The sequence below is a fragment of the Myodes glareolus genome, chromosome 19 (assembly GCF_982192425.1).
Source record: "Myodes glareolus chromosome 19, mMyoGla1.1, whole genome shotgun sequence".
Classification (NCBI taxonomy): Eukaryota; Metazoa; Chordata; class Mammalia; order Rodentia; family Cricetidae; genus Myodes; species Myodes glareolus.
The window spans coordinates 65,161,960-65,183,164 of NC_142044.1; the positions used below are offsets into that span (position 1 = coordinate 65,161,960).

Consider the following 21,205-nt stretch of genomic DNA (forward strand, 5'->3'; position numbering starts at 1 on the left):
TTGCATTCACCACCTAAGGTGGGAGCCCTTACACCACCCTCCCCCCGTGTCTCCACACACAGATCCCTTACACCACCCTCCCCCCGTGTCTCCACACACAGGGCCCTTACACCACCACAGCTCCCAGCAACCACCCTCTTGTTTCTATGGATATGATTTTTCCATTTTGCACACACATGAAATCATGTATGTGTCTGTCACTTAGCATAGTTCCTCAGGGAGCCTCTCCATGTTGTCATAGCTGATGGGGTTTCTTTCTCCTGTGCAACTCATTAACATTCTATTGCATATTATATATTCAACATTTCCTGGTTTGTTTTTGTTTGATTTTGTTGCTTCTTGGTATTTTGAGACAAGATGTCGTGTAGTCCAGGTAAGCCTCAAACCTTCTGTAAAGCTGAAGATGACCTTAATCTTCTGATCCTGCCTCCTTCAATTCCCAAGAGCTGGGATCACAGGTTAGTCTCACCGTAACCAGTTCAAATCTTCTTTAGCCCCTGGATTGGACTTACAGGCCAACCAACATGGGTGCTGGGAACATAAGTTGGGGTCTCTGGAAGAACAACAAGAGCTCTTACCCTCTAAGTCACCTCTCTGGCTCCAGTAAGTTTTTATCCATCCATTTGTCTACGGACAATGAGGCACAGTCACGTCTTCAAAAGAAGCTCAATTCCATTTCCTTTTTAAATATGCCCAGAAGTGAATTGCTGAACCATATGGTAGTTCTATTTTTAATTTTTTTCTGAACTTCCATCCTGTTTTCTATGAGGCTAATCTGGGCTACCTTACATTCCCACCACCGGTGGGCAAGGAGCCAGCAGCACCAACCATGAGAAAATGTGATGTAAATGACAGTCACACTGAGATAAGCCTCACCCCTGTTAGGATGGCAACCATCGACAGATAAGATAGGAGTGTTGGCAGGAGCGCGGCGTAAAGGAGCCCTCGCACAGGTGGGGCCATCGTACCTCTGAGTGCAGGCAGCAGTGGGACAGTCCCCACATTCCTCTCTCCCAGTGTAACAGGCTGTCCCAGGTAAGCCTTTCCCCTCCAGACTTAAAGCACCCCCTGTTGGAGACACGGTCTCCCACGGTTTTAGCCTGGGCACACTGGGCTGTCTCGTAGCTGGAATGTCACCGTAGCTGAACTCACGGTGGGGAGCTTCTGTGCTCTACCAAGGTGTGTCGTCTGTTTCTGTTTATCTAACCTCCTTCGTCCATCTTTCCGCTGGTGAAGAAGAGACTTTACAAAGAAGGTGCTCACAAGTGTCCTTCATGTCGGTCTTCTGTCGTTCTGTTTGTCCATTGTTTGTCATGGGCCTTACCAGCCCTGCACTGAACCTGTGTTCTGTCCAGAACCAGTCATGTGCCACATAATGACATTTCAGCCAGTCATGGACCACATATTCAAAACATACGTCCACATATCCAGAAGATTATAATGAAGCAAAAAAAAAAATCTACCACCTAGAGATAGCACAGCCATGTCAGTGCTGAAGCAAAGTTTGACTCCTGCATGCTAATGCATGCTACTGCATGCTACTGCATGGCTGAAGTGGCCACCCTGGCAGGGGCATGGGAATGCAGAGCAGCATGGGTACAAGGCAGGTGGATCGAGTCCAAGTTTACGGAAAGAAACCGAAGCCTGCGATACCCAAGTCACACAAGTCGGTAAGATTGTGTGACTTGGCTATGATTTCCCAATATTCAGCCTCAGGAACCCCTCTCTGTGGTTGTTCATTCACTAATCATCAGAGAGCAGAATTTTTCAGTGTCCTGTAGCAGTGTCCACAGTCCCCCTCACATTCCACCAAAGTGGAAAATGGAAAAGCAGAGTGTGGAGGTTTGAGAGGGAATGGCCCCACAGGCTGAGATTTGAATGCCTGGTCATTAGGGAGGGGCACCACATGAGAAGGAGTAGGAGGTGTGGCCTTGGTAAAGGGAGTTATCACTGGGAGTGGACTTTGGGGGTTTCCAAAGCTCAAATCATGCCCAGTGTCTCTCTCTTCCTGCTGCCTGCAGATCGGGTTGCAGAACTCTGAGCTGTCTCTCCAGGACAGCGTCTCCCTGAGTGTCCATGCTTCCCATCATGTTGGTAGTGGACCAAACCTCTGAATGTAAACAAGCCCAGTTAGATGTTTTCCTTTGTAAGAGCTGCCGTGGTCATTGTCTTCACAGCAACACAGCATTGACTAAGACACAGAGCAATGACTCTTGGCTAACCTTTCCCCAAGAACAATTTCCTCCATGAATGTAGTGCCTGCCCTTCTGCCAAATCTTCCCCCCAAGCATCCTAGTTAGATCACCACTGCTATATGGATGCCTCCAACTATCAAAAAATGTCTACCCCAAATTCAAAGCTAAACATGAAAGCAGGCAGAGCACTTAATCAGATGGGACTGGGTGGGCCTTGGATTTGTGGTGGACACAGAGTCATGAGAAGAGGCCTCTGGGGCCGGTGGGAATGAGCACAGCTGAGAAGTGAAAGTCATAGCTCAGCACTCTGCAGGGCTCACATTCATGGGAAGAGAACTTGTGGGAGGGAATCAAAGAGGCAAATCCAGGCTGCTAGACAGACTCCTGGCCAGGCCGCAGAGGCCCCAGAGGCCACAGAGGCCACAGAGGTCACAGAGGCCCCAGAGGCCACAGAGGCCCCAGAGGCCACAGAGGTCACAGAGGCCCCAGAGGTCACAGAGGTCACAGAGGTCACAGAGGTCACAGAGGCCCCAGAGGTCACAGAGGCCCCAGAGGTCACAGAGGCCCCAGAGGCCACAGAGGTCACAGAGGTCACAGAGGCCCCAGAGGTCACAGAGGCCCCAGAGGTCACAGGGGCCCCAGAGGTCACAGAGGTCACAGAGGCCCCAGAGGTCACAGAGGTCACAGAGGCCCCAGAGGTCACAGAGGCCCCAGAGGTCACAGAGGCCCCAGAGGTCACAGGTACCCTCTCTCAAGCTCTGATAAGAACAATGCATCGTGCATCCCAAGCCCAACTCTCAGCTCATGTTACTACTACCCAGACTTCTCATCAATAAAATTTAATAATGATAGCTCCCCCCTAGGAACATGTGAGAAAATTTCTCTTTGAACTGTTATGCAGTATGGCACATAGGTCACCTCCAACATTTGCCTCCGTTTCCCTTCAACAGCAAAGACTGACTTTGATGACTCCAGTCCCAAAGGCAAAGCCTAGTGTTCTCCAGAAAGAGAACTGTAGTGGTATTTCATTTGTATTTTAATAAGTAAAGCTTGCCTGAAGTTCAGAATGCGAAACAGCCACACTAGTGAGCCATAGAGGCCAGGCAGTGGTGGCACACACCTTTAATCCCTTTTGTGGCTCCCAGACAACATATTTCACTCTGCGACCCTGTGTGAAGCTGACAAAAGCATGAAGAGTAAATTAAGTTTGAAGACAGATGCAGTCAGCAGATAGATTTCTCTCAGCAACCAATTGCCTCAACACTCTACCTAGAGAAATGGAAATTGATGTACAGATGAAGAGCCAGGTACAAGGAATTCTCCAGTATCCTGATCCTGTTCAGAGTAGATAGACATGCAGAGGTGTGTTTCCTCTCTAGGCATTTATTTCATTCTAGGGGGAACTGGTGAAATGGCTCATTTGGGGAGTGTGAGGAGAGGAGAGGAGAGGAGAGGAGAGGAGAGGAGAGGAGAGGAGAGGAGAGGAGAGGAGAGGAGAGGAGAGGGAGAGAAGAGGAGGGGAGGGGAGAGGAGAGAAGAAAAGAGGAGAGGAGAGGAGAGGAGAGAAGAGGGAGAGGAGAGGAGGGGAGAGGAGGGGAGAGGAGAGGAGAAGGGAGAGGAAAAGAGAAGAGGAGGGGAGAGAAGAGGAGAAGGGAGGGGAGAGGAGAGGAGAAGGGAGGGGAGAAGAGGAGAGGAGGAGAGAGGAGAGAAGAGGAGGGGAAGGTAGAGGAGGGAAGAGAAGAGGGAGAGAAGGAGAGGGAAGAGGAGAGGGAGAGAAGAGGAGGGGAGAGGAGAGAAGAAAAGAGGAGAGGAGAGGAGAGGTGAGAAGGGGAGAAAAAGACAGGAGGTACAAACCACAGGCTGGGCAGAAGCATCACACTGTAAAATATTCCTGATGCAAAATATTTTCTTTACCACACTGAGTATATAGCTTTGCAGAAAATGATTACCAAGCATGAATGAGGCTCTGGGTTTGATCTCCAGCACTGCAAGAAAAATATATTCACAATTCTGATGACTCTCAGAAAGATTATAATGAACCGAAGGCATCAAAGACTAAATAATGTATCTTACATGTAATTTTTAAAGACCAAAATAACCTTCAGAGACAACCACAGTGTTGTTGAAGGAGTACTGGCCATGTGAACTTACCACAAACTAGAGTCATCTGGAAAGACAGACTTCAATTGAGGCATCGCCTCCCTCAGACTACCCTGCAGGTTGTCTGAGAGGTCTTTTCTTGGTTAAAAAGTGACATGGGAAAGCCCAGACCACTGTGGGTGGTGCCACCTTGGGAAGATAGTCCTGGATTGTCTAAAATACCAAGCTGAGCAAGAAGTGAAGAGCAAGACAATAAGCAGCACTCCTTCCTAGTCTCTGCTTCAGTTCCTGCCTGCAGATTCTTGCTTTGGTTCCCCTCAATAGAAGGACTGTGACATAGAAATGTTAAGTCAAATAAATCCTTTCCTCCACAAGTCGTCTTGGTCAGTATTGTGTTATAGCAACAGAAAGTTAACTGGGACAGTAGACCAGGCAAGAGAGCCGAGAAAACAATGATTTAAAAAAAAATGCAGTGAGATTGGCATATTCTAAGCGTTAAGCAATGAACCAAAGGTAGGCCACTCCTGGGCAGGGTAAATCCTTGTGTCAGTGTGGCTTTGGGGTGGTGGATAGAACAGGATCCCCTGGCAGAAGCCAGTTAGCAAATATTTGAGTCTTCATTACTTACATCTTCTCAGTAATCCACAGAGAAGGAAATCAAAGGGAGGGGCGGTGAATCCTGGCATCATCTGCACCAAATCTAAATTTGGCAGGGCTGTGAGCCTGCCCCAGGTCCAGCAGATAATTTTGGTTGGGTTCCTGGGATCCTGAGGAACATGTGGAAGGGAGGACAAAGGCGCAGTTCATGAATCTTCAGAGAACATTTCTGATGCCTGAGCCAGAGTAGAGCAGCAAAGGGTAACAAGGACCAAGAGAAAGTAAGAGGCCAAGTCTGTGGGTCCCCCTTTTCCTGTGAAGGTCCGGCTGGTCAGACTTCACAGGTATGAGTTAAGAGGAGCTGGAAGTCACTGCAAGGCTACAATACAGCAGCTGGAACACCCCAGGCCCAGGAAGGTGTCACCCAAGTGAAGAGGTCAGATGAGAAACCAGGGCTATCCCAATGGACTCCACGTTTCTGGGTGTCCAGAGTTCCTATCCTTCCTCATCTCTGTCTGCCTGGGATGAAAGTTTCTTCTCTCTCCTTTACTTGCCCTGCTCCCTCTGTCATCACCCCTATAAGGTGGAACTGAAAGAAACACGGAGAAAAACAGAAACAAGCAGAGGAAGACCTGTAAAGCATGCGGCTTCTGATTAGAGGATCAGTGCAGACTTGCAGAGAAAGGGAATGAGGAAAATGTTACAGACAGAGCTGCAGGCAGGGCTAGGAGCAGAGGGACTGTGATCCCTTTGTGTAATCACAAGAGATAAGAATCCCTCTCTGGGAAGTGACTTTAGGGAGATTCCTACTGGCCTTGGTTTGTGGCGGGGGAGGGGAGACCTTGGGGTCTCTGGAAAGCAGTCCAACAGTGAGCGGTGGGGTGTGAGAAGCTATCCTTCCAGGTCTGGATTCACACTCCCCACAGGTCCTCGGTTCTCCACAGCTGGGTATCTGAGGACAGCAGTGAGCCTGACATTGCTTCTGAGCCTAACACCCTCGCTGTTGATGAGGAGAAATGGAAGAGTCAACTTGGATAAGCTGTGGGAAAACATGAGATGGAGCTGACCAGGGTGGGTGGGTTTGGCAGGAGGAGGAATGTACACTGACTAGAGCCTAATACAAGTGCCAAGTTAGCTGTATGGTTGGAGCAGAATCTTAAAACAATTTGGCGCTTTGGAAGTTAAACTAGCACAAAGAAAGACTTAGCAGAGATTAATCCCAAATCCTCCACATGCATGCAAACAAAGCATGTGCAGCTCAGCACAAGAGGTATAATATTGCAATGACGTGGAAAGTGGTGCCAGCTCAGGGTGAGTCACTGCAGGGAGGGGTTGCCAAAGGCCCAGGCCAGGCTAGGGATGCTCAAAGAGAAGGGCTGTGCTCACCCCTTTTCTGGGCTAGCCAGAAGGTTTTGTGGGGAAAAAAACAGAAGAGGTCAGGGGCACCTCAAGGGAAATAGAAGTGATACCTTGAAAAATAAAACTTAGCGAAGGGAAAGCCATGTTCACATTTGGAGACTTACACACAAGGGGCTCAGGTTGTGCCTTCCTCTGAAGGGGAACTTAGACTCACGAATGAAACTGATAAGACTGTATGGGAATTAGAATGCTCCCACTGCAGGAGAATGACTGCCACTATGGAAAGTGTTTTAGAGGAAATATAAGTGTTTAAAATAAAATTCCTCTTGATGGTTTCTGAAGTTATTTCTAGCTAATTTTTTCAGAAATGAATTCATAACAGTAACCCTGGAAATAATGGTGTTCAAATCTCGCACTGAGTTCAAGGACAAGCTGTGCCAAGCCCTACCAGTGTGTGCATTTTAAGATCAGTTTTGAGAGAGGTTGAGACAAGGTCTCATTACTTAGCCCCTTCTATCCTGGAACTCACTCTGTACACCAGGATAGTCTTGAACTCACAAAGATCTGCCTGCCTCTGCCTCTTGAGTGCTGGGACTAAAGGTGTGCGCCACCATACCCAGGTCATCTTTCATTTTATAAGGTGATTTTTATGTTTATTATTTAATTTATTCTTTGAAACATCCCTTTAAGAAAGATACAATTCCATCATCAGATTAATGAATAATATTGTTGACTTTAAATTAATAATATTGTTGATTTTAAAATCACTTACTCAGGACTGTAATATGGCTCAGAAGGTAAATATGCTTGCACCAAGTCAGATAACCTGAATTCAATCCCTAGAACCCACATAGTGGAAGGAAAGAACCTACTCCTGCAAGCTGGTCTCTGACTTCCACTTGCACCCTGTGGCACCCCATGCATTCATACATGTAAGTAAATAGCTATAATTTGTAAAGGTTTTAATTTTCTTGTTTACTATCTCTGGGAGCTTGAAGTTTGTAACTAATATATACTTAAAAAGAAGATCAGTTTTCTAGGTTCTTCACATCCTTCTCACCCCATATAAAATAATTAAATTAGAAATGATAATCAGCATCAGAAGAGGAAGTACATAGTGCAATCAGCAGGTACAGACACTCTCCAGGAATCAAGGCAGAGGGGAAAACACAAAGACATGCAAGTCTTCCCCTTAACAACTTCAAAGGACACATGATTTCATGTCTTGCTTTTATAGAAAGCAGAGTGGGATGTATTCTAGGCCTATTTTAGAGTTGTGATTTGGATCAAAAGTTCATTTAATTTTTAGACAAGAAATCTCCAAGCCCAGATGCTAACAACAGCAAAAGTAGCAGGGATTGGAGTTGAGATGGAAGAAGCTCTGGGAGTATCAGACATGACTCCTGAAAGACAACACACACACACACAGGCATACATGCACACACGCAGGAGAGACAGAGACACAGAGAGCAAGCCAGCAAGTGAGCTTGCGCAGAATCCGTTTCAGCACCATGGACAGAACACCCGCGCTTCCCTCATTGGAGCCCTCGCTCCAGTCCCCCACCCCCACCCCGCATGCTGTAGGACCCTGGGCCACTAGAGAACAAACATAGAGAAGCTATCACCATTATTATCATTTTACCCGACCCTGCCTCATGCAGTGAGGATCCAGCCTGGCCTCAGAAGCTTGGGACACAGGGATTCAACAGTGGATTGGAGATAGCTTCCTTCTGCCCCAGATCTCACTGTTCAGTACAGCAATGGCCTAACAAAACCACTGGGGCTACCATGTCAGTTATGAAGCTCATGCTATGCATAAGAGTTCATGACAAGAGTGAAATAAGAACCTAGGGCAGCCCACACACTCTACCGCCAAGCTGAATGTTCCCTGTGAGCTGTGCCACACCCCCAGAAGATCACAGCCCCATTTACTGCACAAAAACTATTCACCAATGCCAAGACATGTTTTGTAGTGTGGCTGCACTGAGAACACTTAGCCAGTTCATGGGAAGACCAGAGGAGAAAGCCAGCGAGATGGCCTCATAGGCACAAGGGGCCCAGCCTGACCACTACGTTCAAACCCACATGGTAGGAGGGAACTGACTCCCACAAGCTATGATATGGCTGTGGCACCCCTGAATACATTAATTGTGATTTATTTTTTAAAATTTAAAGACTAGAATAGTCAGGAAGACCTTAGAACACTCATTTGACATCATGAGTCACAAGGCCAGAATCATATACAAAACCTCTGTCTCTGCATCTGTGTATTGAATTAACTCTGAGGTTGATAGAGTTCAGTCCTGGCTCCCCTCTTCATAGTTACCCAATCTTGGTGAAGTTATTTAGGATATGTGCTTTCTTCCCTAGTGGTGAGATGAAGATAATAATAAGATCTACTCAGAGTGGCTGAGCACCCAGCAGTTTTAAGGGCAGTCTGGATGCACAGCAAGCACTCGGCATTTATCAGCACTTGTCCAGCCGTGCCATCCTTATGAACCACAACAGAGAAGTCATGAGAGCCCCCACCATGTGGCACACCCTTTGGTCAATGCAGTCTTTTCTCCTCCAACATTTGCAGGCGAAGATTATTTAGGGCTTCGTGATCCAAAACATGAAAAGCAGGAGTGTGTGTGTTTGTGTGCATGTGTGCATAGGCAGGTAGGTGTGGAAGGAAAAGCAGAAGTTATGTGTATTCTGTGCATGTGTGTGTTTGTGTGCTGTGTGCATGCATGTGCAGGCAGGTAGGTATGGAAGGAGAAGCAGGGGTGTGTTGTGTTTGTGTGCATGTGTGCATGCATGTGTAGGCAGGTAGGTGGGTAGATAGGTAAGTCGGTGTGGAAGAAGAAACAGGAATCCCAAATAAAAAAAACTCAGAGATTTGGCTATATGTGTAGAGGGAGATCTGACCGACTCAGCAATGCATTAAAAACCATGTCTAATTCTGTCTGAGCACCAGTGACTTTGGAAAGCCAGGCAAAACTGTTAAAAGAAATGTCTCAAATTCCAGGTGGTCTATGTACATCTTGAATAAATGATGTAAGACCCTGCATCTTGCAAAATGGCAATGAATTGAGTTTATGGGCATTCAAGTGAGAACTATTTGGCCTTAGCTATGAGTAATTCCAGTTTAGTAAATGTGATGCCTGACTTGAAGCGTCCATGGATGATTGGAACAGTGGGAGTTAGAACAGAACTCAGGAATACAAACTTAACAATAGCAGGTAGATGAGAAGAGGTGAACAGAGCCATCTGGAGGCAGGGAAGGCAGCACCTCTGTTCACCAAGGATAAGCTAACTCATGACATCAGTGAACTCAAGCTAGGTTATCAAGAGAAGAAAACGTCCCGCATGAGTGGAGAAAATAGGTGGCTTGAAGATAGCAATTGCCTTCTCTGGATGTCTCATACAGGTGTCCACTGCTTTCTCAGACATCTGCAAACCCCTGCTTCCACCATTTCCTTACAAATTCTTCTCCCCACATAGTGAGTTACCTGTCATCCTTGGTCCTTTACCGGTGAAGTTTTCAAGGACTCCAGAGTGTTCCCCGTTCTCTCCAGGTCACTAGGTCCTTCCAGAAGAGGGTGAGCCTCCCATTCAATCCCATTCAAGGCGCCAGTCATCTTTTGGCTCCCTCACGGCTCAGGCCAGGCTCCTAGGACACACTTTCTGAGGTGCAGGTTTGTCCAGACAATGCACTTAGGATCAACATGAAGGAATTGATCAATGAAGCAAGGTCAGTGCCTTAGTCAGGGTTTCTATTGCTGTGAAGAGACACTATGACTATGGCAACTCTTACAAAGAAAACGTTTAACTGAGGGGGCTCACTTACAGTTTCAGAGTTTCAAATCATTATCATCATAGCAGGGAGCATGGTGGTTGCAGGCAGACTTGGTGTTGGCAACATCTTGACCAGAAGGCATAAGGAAGTTGAATAATCGTCACACTGAGGGAATCTTGAGCAAAAAAAGACCTCAAAGCCAGCTCCCACAGTGACAGACTTCCTCCAACAAGGCCGCACCTCCTAATAATGCCACTCCCTCTGGGAGCCATTTTCTTTCAAACTACCACAGTGGGAATAAGGGAGTTCAGCTGTCATGTGATTGGGTTGATCACAGCAAAGGTCCCAAATTTACCCTGGAAACTTAACCCTTGGGACCTGCTAATGGGAAAATGCTTTAAATAAGAGGGGGTGGAGAGAAAAATAATTACATGTAAAGATGTTATTTGGCAAATTTCTTTTACTCTAAACAGTAAATTCCATAAAGACAGAAGCTGCATCCTCTCCTTCCTTGGTCCTGGCACAGTGCCGAGGATGTGGTAGGATTTGCTGTAGTTGTTGGCTGTCTCAATGGACAGTAGTAATGGCACAATAGACTAGGTGACTATCAGGGTAGAAAGAGTATATATTATAAGCCCCTATTCAGTGAAATCTATATGTATGTACACGTTCATATTTCTATGTGCTATGCATGTGTGCATGTATGTTGTTCTATGACTTTTCCTGGAGACACATGAACCAGTACCTATTCATCTCAGATAGGGGACTGATAACAGTGTAAAGAAATTATGCTACTCAACTCTAGTTTGTAGAGTCGGTGAGCTTATCGGGGTTCCTTACAGAAGCATGGGTGACTCAGAAGCAGTTGCATCACCAAAAAAAACCACCACAGAATGGGTGATGTCGCCCAAATCTCCCTACACATGCAAGCCAGGAGTGCGCAAACCAGGGGAGTGTAAGCCAGGAGCATACAAACCAGGAGCATGCAAGCCAGGAGTGTGCAAACCAGGAGTGTGCAAGCTAGGAGAGTGTAAACCAGGAGCATGCAAGCCAGAGCATGTAAACCAGGAGCATGCAAGCCAGGAGTATGCAAACCAGAGTGTGCAAGCCAGGAGTGTGCGAGCTAAAAGAAAGGAAGCCAGGAGGGTGCAAGCCAGGAGCATACAAGCTGGAGCATGGTGCCTGCTTAGAGGCTGGGAATGATGAAATGAGCTTCTTAAGGGTGGAGTGAGTCCCCTCTTTAGTACAGTGAGTGCTTCTGGGTAGGCCTGTCACAAGAACTCAAGCAGAGGAGTAAGGATGAAGCCATATCAACCCAGTATCCTTTATACTGCTACTAGTCTTCTAGAAGACCTAATTTTGCTTTACTTTTGGATCTGGTCTGTTCTATGAATCCTTGAATAAAAGGCAAACACCAGTTTCTGAAGCACAGTACAATTTATTGAGAAAGGGAAGCAAAGATCTGAAGCTCAGGAGATCAAGGGAACAGATGTGCCTGGTATACAAAGGGTTTCATGAAATTCAACAGTTTGGAAAGCCTGATCTGTGAGCAGTAGACAGCCAAAATGGACCAAGCTAGACTAGAAGGCTCAGGAAGGCATAGGTTCAGGTGTTATTGTCCAAATTTGGGGCCCATCACGGGGTCTTCTCCAGGTCAAAGTAGTAGCTGGGTTACCCTAGCCTAGGAGAAGACTCAAAGATGTGGGAGCCAGGAGTTGAGCCCCTTCTCCAAGGAACTTGAGTGAAAGCAAGGTTGCACTGTGCACCTATTGGTGCCAAGTAGATGGGGGAGGGGCGCGGCTGCAGGCTGAGGCAGGGGAGCAGCACTGTTGTGGCTGAGGCAGGGGAGAGCAGGCAGTGGGAATGCTTTGCTTCTGAGGATCACTTGGAGCGTTGCTGGCTGGAGCTGGTGGTCTGGGAAAAGTGGACACTGCTGCCGCCTCCTCTGGCAGACTTGTAGCTGCCGCCAGTGGAGGCCTGGGTGCCACCAGAGTTAAAGCCCATTCCTCGCTGGCTTACAGAGATGCTGCCTTCACTGCCAAGCCTGCTCCCAGTGCTCTCCCTGTTGCTGCTGCTGCTGCTTCCACTGCTGTCTCCTCCATAGCTGCTACTACCGGCCCGTCTGAAGTCACTGCTGCTGCTGCCACCTCTGAAGCCACCGCTGCTGCTGCCACCTCTGGAGCTACTGCTGCTGCCACTGGCCCCTCTGAAGCCACCACTGCTGCTGCCACTTCTGGAGCCACTGCTGCTGCTGTTGGCCCCTCTGAAGCCTCCAGAGCTGCTGCTTGTGCTGGTAACATTGCTGACCACTGCTACAGAGGAACAGACAGTTTAGGAGAAAAGCCTGGGGAGCAGGAGGCTGAGTCATTGTCCCTGAGGCCTTGGCTCACAAGTAACTGGTGAACCTGGCCCTCTAGAACCTTAGCCCAGAACAGGAACCAGAGCATTCCCACCATTTCTGTTTCTCCAGCCTAGAGCACACTCCACAAGCAGAAGGGCTGGAGAGCTGGATCACAGCTCACATAAAGGGTACAACACACGGTTACAGCTGAGAGATGGTTCATGTCACAGGGAGGCCTTGAATGCAATGGGACAAATGCAGGTGGCTATGTACCCACATGGAGAGACCAAAGAAGATGTCCATCTCCAACTTATTCCCTTGAGATCCCTTCAGGATCTCTCAATGAGCCTGAAGCTTATCATTTTAGCAAGGAGAGGTGGCCAGCCACTTCCCAGGGTCCACCCTCTCAATCCCAGTACTAGGGTACAGGCAGGCACAGCTATGCCGAAGTTTTAAATGAATTCAAACCCAGGTCCTCATGCTTACACCATTAGCCCCATGGTAGGTTCTTGAATGTGTTACTTACAAATGCTCACGGCACTCTGGCATTCTCCAGACATCCTGAAAGACAGAGGCAATGAGAGTCACTTCTTCGGTGAGTCAACAGTCAAAGAACTGGGTCCGTAACGTCACACACCACATCTTCACATCTGCCCTCCCAGGGGCCAAGCCCTGGAAAGGGGAAGGTGAGTCCCGGCTGCTCCCATCTCCATCTCCCCAACAGAAGGGGGCTGATTCCAGTTATGGCTTGCAGGACCTCTGCCAACCACACTCTGTCTCCTTGTCTTCCCACCGTCAAGAGCTGTTCCAGGCAAACTGCCACCCCTTGCTTGGTTGGCCACTCTTACCTCTCCCCTGCTGCTAAGACGAACTTCTCTGTCTGGCATGCCCGTCCCCTCTTCTCCAGCCCTGCCTTTATTTACCTAAGTTTCCTCCTCCAGGAAGCCTTCCCTAGTGAGGCTCAGGGTGGCATGGGGCTTGGGGCGGCAGTAGTGGTAGTGATAGTGGAGAAATCATGAGATACTCACCCCCGGTGTGCACTGGAGACATTTGAAATTGTCCCGCTCCCAATGCCCGTCTCTGGGCCTGATGCTAGTTCATGGAGCTCTGAGCAGACATGGAGGGTTTGTGTGGCCCCGACCGCAGAGTGTCTGCTGTCGCTGACCACTCCCTTCTCATCACATGACTCTCACTACACCTAACTCCTCTCCACTGTTTCCCACGGAAACTCATCAGAATTCCCATCAGACTGGGGACCGACTGAGAGCAAAGGCTCTGAATGAAGATGCATGAGACAGGAGTCAACAGAATGCCCCCTCAGTTCTTGACACTGTCTTTACACATGGTGTCCACCTTCTAAGCCTTCACCTGCCACTGTACGGTGTTGTTTTTCAGGGATATTGTATGCATCGGGCACTTCGCCATAAAGACTCAGTTTCAGCAATGGGGATCACAGGATTGTTGGCACTGAATTTCCAACAAGGTAGTCACAAGCCACATGAAGCTATGTAAATTAATTTCAATTAAATGTAAAACTCAACTCCTCGGTTACACTGCATTTCAAATGCTGAAAGAAGCCAGGCATTGAAGCATAGCCAGTAAACCCAGCACTCAGGATCCTGGGGCAAAAGAATCATAAGTTCAAGATCAGCTGGGGCTACATAGTGAGACCCCCATCTCAATAGGAAAAAAAAAAGAACAGGGCTGGAGAGATGGCTCAGAGATTAAGAGAACTGACTATTGTTCTGGAGGTCCTGAGTTCAATTCCCAGCAACCACATGATGGCTCACAACTGTCTATAATGAGATCTGGTGGCCAGAACATTATATACATAATAAATAAAATTAAAGAAAAGAAAAGAAAAAAAGAACAGTGGGGGTGGGGAGAGGGAGAGAAGGAAAGTATAAGGGAGGAAAGGACAAAGGAATCGAGAGAGGCTAATGATTACTGCACCAGACAGCCTGGCCTAGACTATTTCCATCTGGGAACGTTCCAGGGGACCACTCTGGTCTGTGACTTTTGTCACAGCTTCAAAGTGCTTTTCCTACCACATTGTTTCCTACCACCTGTGCCCACGATAAATTAGATAGTGAGATAATGAGAATGAAAAGCAGTGGGCTTGAGCCTTCCTCAGCTGCTCAGGAGGCTCCCTGGTTTCTGTCCAACTTGTCCTCTCATTTTATTAGCATTTCCCCCCTATCTTGACTACCTTAGGCAACTATAAAATCCTGCTTGGTGCCAGGTGGTGGTGGCACATGCTTTTAATCCCAACACTTGGGAGGCTGAGGCAGGCAGATCTCTGTGAGTTCGAGGCCAGCCTGGTCTACAACGGCTAGTTTCAGGATAGGCTCCAAAACTACAAAGAAACCCTGTCTTAGGGGTGGGGTAGGAAAGCTGTTTGGAGAATGCTGACCCCTCACCTGCTCTCCTCGCCCTCCAGCAGCTTCCTGTACGTGGCAATCTCCACATCCAGGGCCAGCTTGACGTTCATCAGCTCCTGGTAGTCACGCAGCAGCCGGGCCAGGTCATCCTTGGCCTTCTGCAAGGCGGCCTGCAAGTCCTGGAATTTGGCATCAGCATCCTTGAGGGCCACCTCGCCACGCTGTTCAGCTTCTGCAATGGATGTCTGCAGGTTGGTGTTCTGGGGAAGAGAGAATTAAAAAATGAAATTAGCGTAGGACTAAACAAACAGCTGATTGTCCTTAGGACAGGATCTCGTCACCCATCACCCATCATCACTCCTCCTTCCCTTCCCAGTGGCATGTGCTCACAAGTCAGGATAATGTTGCAGTTTGACTAATTCATTCTGGACCCACTGAAATCAACTGGAGACTCATGAAAAGAAACACATCTGCTTCCCTGAGCTGGTACAGGTAACAGCAATCTGGTTAGCCTTTGATCTCTTTTGCAAGACTGTTAAAAAAAATTCCCTTCTCTGACCACTTCATTCCAGTGATACAAAGTAGCCATCGAGGTTGTATAAAGTGTGACTTAAAAAACAACAACAACAAAAAGCTCCATCAGTCAGGCAGTCAGACTACTTTAAGGCCAGCACTGTAGTGGTCAGATTAGCTTTGTAGATCAGAATTACAACCCTCCCTCCTGCTGGGTTCTGGGATTCCAAGGAGCTCAGCCTCCAGGGGAAATAGCTGGACAGCAAAGGCTCCCTAAGCTGTGACTTCACCAAAGTAGGAAGAAAACCCGGTAAAAGAGCTCCACTGCTGCCACACCTGCTTCTTGACGTTCTCAATCTCGGCTCGGAGTCTCTGGATCATCCTGTTGAGATCCATGATCTCGCTCTTGGTGCTCTTTAGGTCATCCCCGTGCCTGCCGGCTGTGGTCTGCAATTCCCCAAGCTGACAGAGGAGATGGATCAGCAGGGCTTTGTAAAGTGTCAACAAATTTTTCATGAGGCTGATCATAACTTAATGACCTTAGGGATGAAGGGAAGGGTCCCACCTTGGTCTGGTACAGGGCCTCAGCCTCAGCCTTACTCCTCTGGGCAATCTCCTCATACTGCGCCTTGACCTCAGAGATGATGCTGTCCAGGTCCAGGAAGCGGTTGTTGTCCATGGACAGGACCACAGATGTGTCACTGACATGACTCTGCATCTGGGACAGCTCCTATGGGGAACATGGATGGTCACAGATGCCAGTTGATACTGGGACTTCTCTACTAACAGAGATGCCCAAGAATGCTAAATAATGGGGTAGTAGAAAAAAAATAAAGCTTTTATTTCAGGTCTGTCTGGAGCCTACAGAATGCCAGCAACAAATCTAAAATGGGGCAAGTTTCAAAGATGTATCAACCTGGAAACATCAGCCCGAGAACACAAGGGCGGCTTCTCCTTGGAGCACCGGGCAGAGGGGTATTAGAAGCTGACGGTGATCTGGGACTGTGGAGTTCAGGGAAGAGGGGCCCTGACCCTCAAGGCAAGAGGAGCAACATGGGCATTTCCAGGGTGGACCAGGGCTGAGTCAGGAGCCTCGTGGCTGACTTTGAGGGTGGGCTGCCTCTAGACCTGCCCCCTAAAATTGTGCTTGTGAAGTTGCTGGTGGCCAGTCTCTAAGCAGCAAACTGAAGAATCACCATGTCATAGAGGGTCCTCAGAAAGTCAATTTCATCCGTCAGACTGTTCACTTTAGCCTGCAGCTCCACCTTGCTCATGAAAGCACCGTCCACATCCTGAAAGAGAGAGACCAGAGAATGGCCTCTGTCCCCTTCTACCCAAGCCTCTCTCTGAGCCCTCCTCCCTCTCGCTTGTACCTCCCCTAGCCCTTCTAGATCTAACTTCTCACTTTACCTTTTAAAGGGAACAGAAACAAAGTACGGTACGTGTGTGGGCTAAAACTAGTCTTGATTATTAATGCAATGCATGAGATGTTCATTATTAGTAACATTACTAACTAGCTTGTCAGTTACAGTTGGGTTTACACTGAACAGCTCCCTTCCAACGTTTCCAAAGAACGTATGGAAAGAAGTGAGCCCCGTCCACAGGAGTGCTCTGCTCCCTCTGTGGGAGGCACAGGGTTTCTGGGTCCACTCCACCACTCACTCACCTTCTTCACCCCCACAAACTCATTCTCAGCGGCAGTGCGCCTGTTGACTTCCTCTTCATACCTGGGCAGGAAGAACCACAGGTTGAGACATTTCAGAACTGGAGAGATGCCTTAGCAGTTAAGCACACTAGCTGCTCTTCCTGAGGTCCTGAGTTCAATTCCTAACACCCACACAGTGGCTCAAACCATCTGTAACTGTAGAGTCACGTGATCCAGTGCCCTCTTCTGGTGTGCAGATGTCCATGCAGACAAAACACCCACATACGTAAAACACGAAAGTGGAAAAGGCAAGGACCTCTGTGCTCCTACGGGACCCTCCACCCAGAGACAAGACTCATGCGTTGTGGGCACATGCCCTGTGCAATCACACGGAGCCACAGTCTCCTCACTCTGCTGGCAAAGCTCTGCTACCATCGTCTTGAAATTCTTCAGAATTTTTTAACAAGGGTGCTACATAATCATTTTGCCAAGACCAGAAAATCACATACTGTCTGGAGACTTCTCAGAGTTCAAGGGCTGCCTTGCCCTCTCCAAGGTCAATGTGAAGCTAATGGGTGTACACCTGGGAGTGGATCAAGAGCCCACCTGTGTGCCTGAGCTCTTCGAACAACTTCAGTGAGTTAATGGTAAAAGAACGGGGGCTCCCAGGAGCAAGTATACCCCTGTATGTGAGCTTTGACTCCTAATGATGTCTGGAGCTCGCTCCCACCTGGGAGGCCCTGTTCACTTCTCACAGATCTCAGGTGTGAACTCAAATTCGGAACCTTAAAAAGGAGGCAGTGTGAAGTTCCGGATGCAGAAGACCAAACATAGAAAAGACTAGAATGAATTTGCACAATCCAGCCCTGGACCGGGGCTAGGGAATCAGTCAGACCCAGCACTGCCCATACCCACTATTTCAGAATAGCAGCAACTGGAACACAGGGATATGCCCTTTTCGTGACCTTCCTAGGTGACTCCTGTGTACAGATGACGCTCCCGACCTCAAGAGAACCCCGTGCTCATCTGGACTGATGTAGGAGGGGAACCTGCCGGAAACTGAAAACTGTGTAAGGGTCAGCCCCACAAGCGTGAGTTCCTACTCCGCCAGCTTCAACTTGGACAGACTTCGCTCCACAAACCCAGCAGAGAGTATTGACTGAAGGTGTTTGAATCCCGAGTGAGGAAGCTCCTCCACGGGGACCCTGACCTCTTTTTGAAGTCTTCCACCAGGTCTTGCATGCTCCTCAATTCTCCCTCCAGGCTTCCCTTCTCCCCGAGAAGGGAATCCAACTGCTTGCGCAAGCAGCTGATGTAGGATTCAAACAAAGGTTCCAGGCTCTGGGGCCCTGAGCCAGCGCCTGTGGTCTGCTGCCGGAGCAGCTCCCACTTGGTCTCCAGGATCTTGTTCTGCTGCTCCAAGAAGCGCACCTGTATCAAGAGAGAAAGGGAAGGAGCCCCTCAGTCGGCACATGGACTGTCCACCCCAAAGGTTAAGGAAGATGGGGAACAGACCCGACTCCTCAACCCACAGTGACCTCTGTGTTTCAGAATTTGGAGAAGATGTGAAGTGGAAAAGGGACGGCAGGTGTATGTGGAGTGATTTGTAAACCTGTTCTCATATATCCTGCGTCCCTTGATTCCTACAGCCACCTGAACACCATTAAATCACCATAAGTGAGGTATATATGGAATAGCAAAGTGAACAGCCAAACCCATGATATGAGAGACTCTCAGTCTCTCGGGACCCTTCAAAATACAGCCGAAGGAGGCCAGCGCGGCTATAGTGATTTTTATGTAGACTTAGCTATCAGCTTCTCTCTTCTCCATGAAGGTAGTAAAAACAGCCAATGGGTCCTCAGAAATTCAGCTTGCAGCTGACCAAGGCTCATCTCTGCCTTGGACCCAGCATGCCCTGCTCTGCCCCATCGTTGACAGTTCAGCTTACCACTGGCAGAAGCGCGTTATCACTAGGCAGAGATGGTGCTGCTGAGCATATGAAAAACAGTCCCCAGATTTGTACAGAGTTAGTTAGCTGCTAGCTAGTATCAGGCAATTGTCTGCCCACAAGGAGGTAAACTATTAGGTTTGTGGCAAACTCTTCAGAACTAAAAATGTACTTGATCCCTCACCATGCTGGTCCTCATCTCGTCACTAGATGGAAAATAAAGCCAGGAGTCCTCCCCTCCTTCCACAGTTGGAATGAGGATACAGAGAGCAAGAAACATGTGGCCACTATCCTGGAAGCATAAGGTAGCCAGCCCGAGTGCCAGACATCCCACTGGCAGCTTTGTGTACCATCCTCTAGGACCCCAAACACCCCCCACCCAATGCCTCTGGGCTCTGGACTCACCTTGTCAATGAAGGAGGCGAATTTGTTGTTGAGGGTCTTGATCTGTTCACGCTCCTGGGCCTTCACTTGCCCAATCTGGGGGTCGATCTCCACATTGAGGGGCTGCAGGAGGCTCTGGTTGATGGTCACTTCCTGGATCCCCCCAGGGCAGCCACTGGGGCCAAAGCCACCGGGCTTACCAAAGCCACTAGCTCCTCCAAATCCAGAAACTCCCCCAAAGCCACCTCCAAAGCCACTGCCAGCGCTGCCACGCCCTCCACCGAGGCCACCAGTCTGGGAGCCACCAGCCACACTAATAGAGATACTTCTGCTGCCACCCAGGCTGTAGAGGCTCTGACTGCCAAAGCTACCGGCTCCGCTCCGGAACCCACAAGCTCCTCCACTGACTGCCCCAGTGCGTGCCACACAGCTCCTCCTGCTGCTGCCAGATACCACAGCCGAGTGGCCGGAGAAGCCCTGGCTCCCGCAGCCGAAGGACTTCTTGTAGGCTTGTCTGCTCATGGTGAGGAGTGTGGCGGTGAGCTAGCAATCACTTAGCTGAGCAAAGGTCTGTGGAGAGGTTGGGGATGACAGCAGAAGCTCTCCTTTATATTCCGGGCTGCTTGGCTTGGCAGAAGGAGAGGCAAGCAATTACCTGGGAGTCATTTCGGGTTTGGTTTGCCTCACAGGCAATAAGTTACTTCTTGGTTCCCAGCACACCTCAAAGTTAATCCCCTGGGCCAAAATGGCTTTGCTTCCTTAGCTTAATCACCCAAACTTGCCTCAGTTGACAGAAGGCAGCTCTCTCCTCCCTCCTGACAAGTAATTTTCTTAAGAGTTTTAGAGAGTTCGGCAGAACCCATTACATCAGGGTGGCCTGGCCCTAGACCCCAAGGGATTAGGAGCCCTTGACCTCCATAGCCCTGTCAGCCTCTCCCAGGGAACGGGGTGCCAGACCTAAATTCAATGGATGATGTGCTATGAACCAGTTCCTGTGACACTCCATGGTGCCCAGGCTGTTTTTCTCATTGCTAGACCTTGTCTTCTCATGGCATGCCACCTGTATCCTGTTTCCGAAAGGACTTAGAGGGGGGCTGGCAGGAAGAAACGCATTAACACGAGGTTCAGTCCGCTCACTCCCTCTGTGGTCAAAGGCTTCCATCTGAGAAGACCCAGAGTTTGAGGAGAAAGATGGCGGTTGTGAAAAGGGAATAAAAATAGAGCCAGTGTCTAGTCCCTGGGGAATGAAAGCCTAAGGTTCGGAGGCAAAAAGTGTGAGGCTAGGGAGAGAAGAAGGTCTCAGAGCAGCCCTGCCCACCATCCTAAGGTCTCAGGGCAGCCCTGCCCACCATCCTAAGGTCTCAGAGAAGCCCTGGCCCCCATCCTAAGGTCTCAGAGCAGCTCTGCCCACCATCCTAAGGTCTCAGAAAAGCCCTGCCCACCATCCTAAGGTCTCAGAGCAGCCCTGCCCACCATCCTAAGGTCTCAGGGCAGCCCTGCCCACCATCCTAAGGTCTCAGGGCAGCCCTGCCCACCATCCTAAGGTCTCAGAGAAGCCCTGCCCACCATCCTAAGGTCTCAGAGCAGCCCTGCCCACCATCCTAAGGTCTCAGGGCAGCCCTGCCCACCATCCTAAGGTCTCAGGGCAGCCCTGCCCACCATCCTAAGATCTCAGAGCAGCTCTGCCCCCCATCCTAAGGTCTCAGAGAAGCCTTGATCACCATCCTAAGGTCTCAGAGCAGCCCTGCCCACCATCCTAAGGTCTCAGGGCAGCCCTGCCCACCATCCTAAGGTCTCAGCCCTGGCCCCCATCCTAGACCAATAGCTGGTGGTTCCTGGATCGAGAAGCGGGACAGGACAGAATACAGAGACTACTTGACCTCACTCCTCCTGGGAAAAGACTATGTGCACACACCGTAGTAGCCATGAAGGTTCAGGCAACAGGATCTTCCCCTCTGCCA

At 49.1% G+C, this 21,205-nt stretch overlaps 1 protein-coding gene across 3 annotated transcripts; it reads right to left on the minus strand.

The window, feature by feature from the left end:
- Positions 1-11,450: 11,450 nt before the first annotated feature.
- LOC125410154 (keratin, type II cytoskeletal 2 oral-like) lies at positions 11,451-19,766 on the minus strand. Of its 3 annotated transcripts, none has more exons than XM_048449545.3 (10): positions 19,266-19,766; positions 18,123-18,343; positions 16,934-16,994; positions 16,464-16,559; positions 15,833-15,997; positions 15,604-15,729; positions 14,794-15,014; positions 12,900-12,934; positions 12,294-12,344; positions 11,451-12,152 (listed from the first exon to the last, which is right to left on the minus strand). In XM_048449545.3, the coding sequence occupies exons 1-10, from the start codon at positions 19,764-19,766 to the stop codon at positions 11,914-11,916; spliced, it is 1,716 nt and encodes a 571-aa protein (XP_048305502.3). In that variant the 3' UTR covers positions 11,451-11,913. The 3 variants fall into 3 exon arrangements, with proteins under 3 accessions (XP_048305502.3, XP_085534767.2, XP_087755457.1); XM_085678641.2 differs by having other exon boundaries at positions 11,451-12,206; positions 12,261-12,344; XM_087899331.1 differs by having other exon boundaries at positions 11,451-12,125; positions 12,231-12,344.
- Between the last annotated feature and the right edge of the window lie 1,439 nt (positions 19,767-21,205).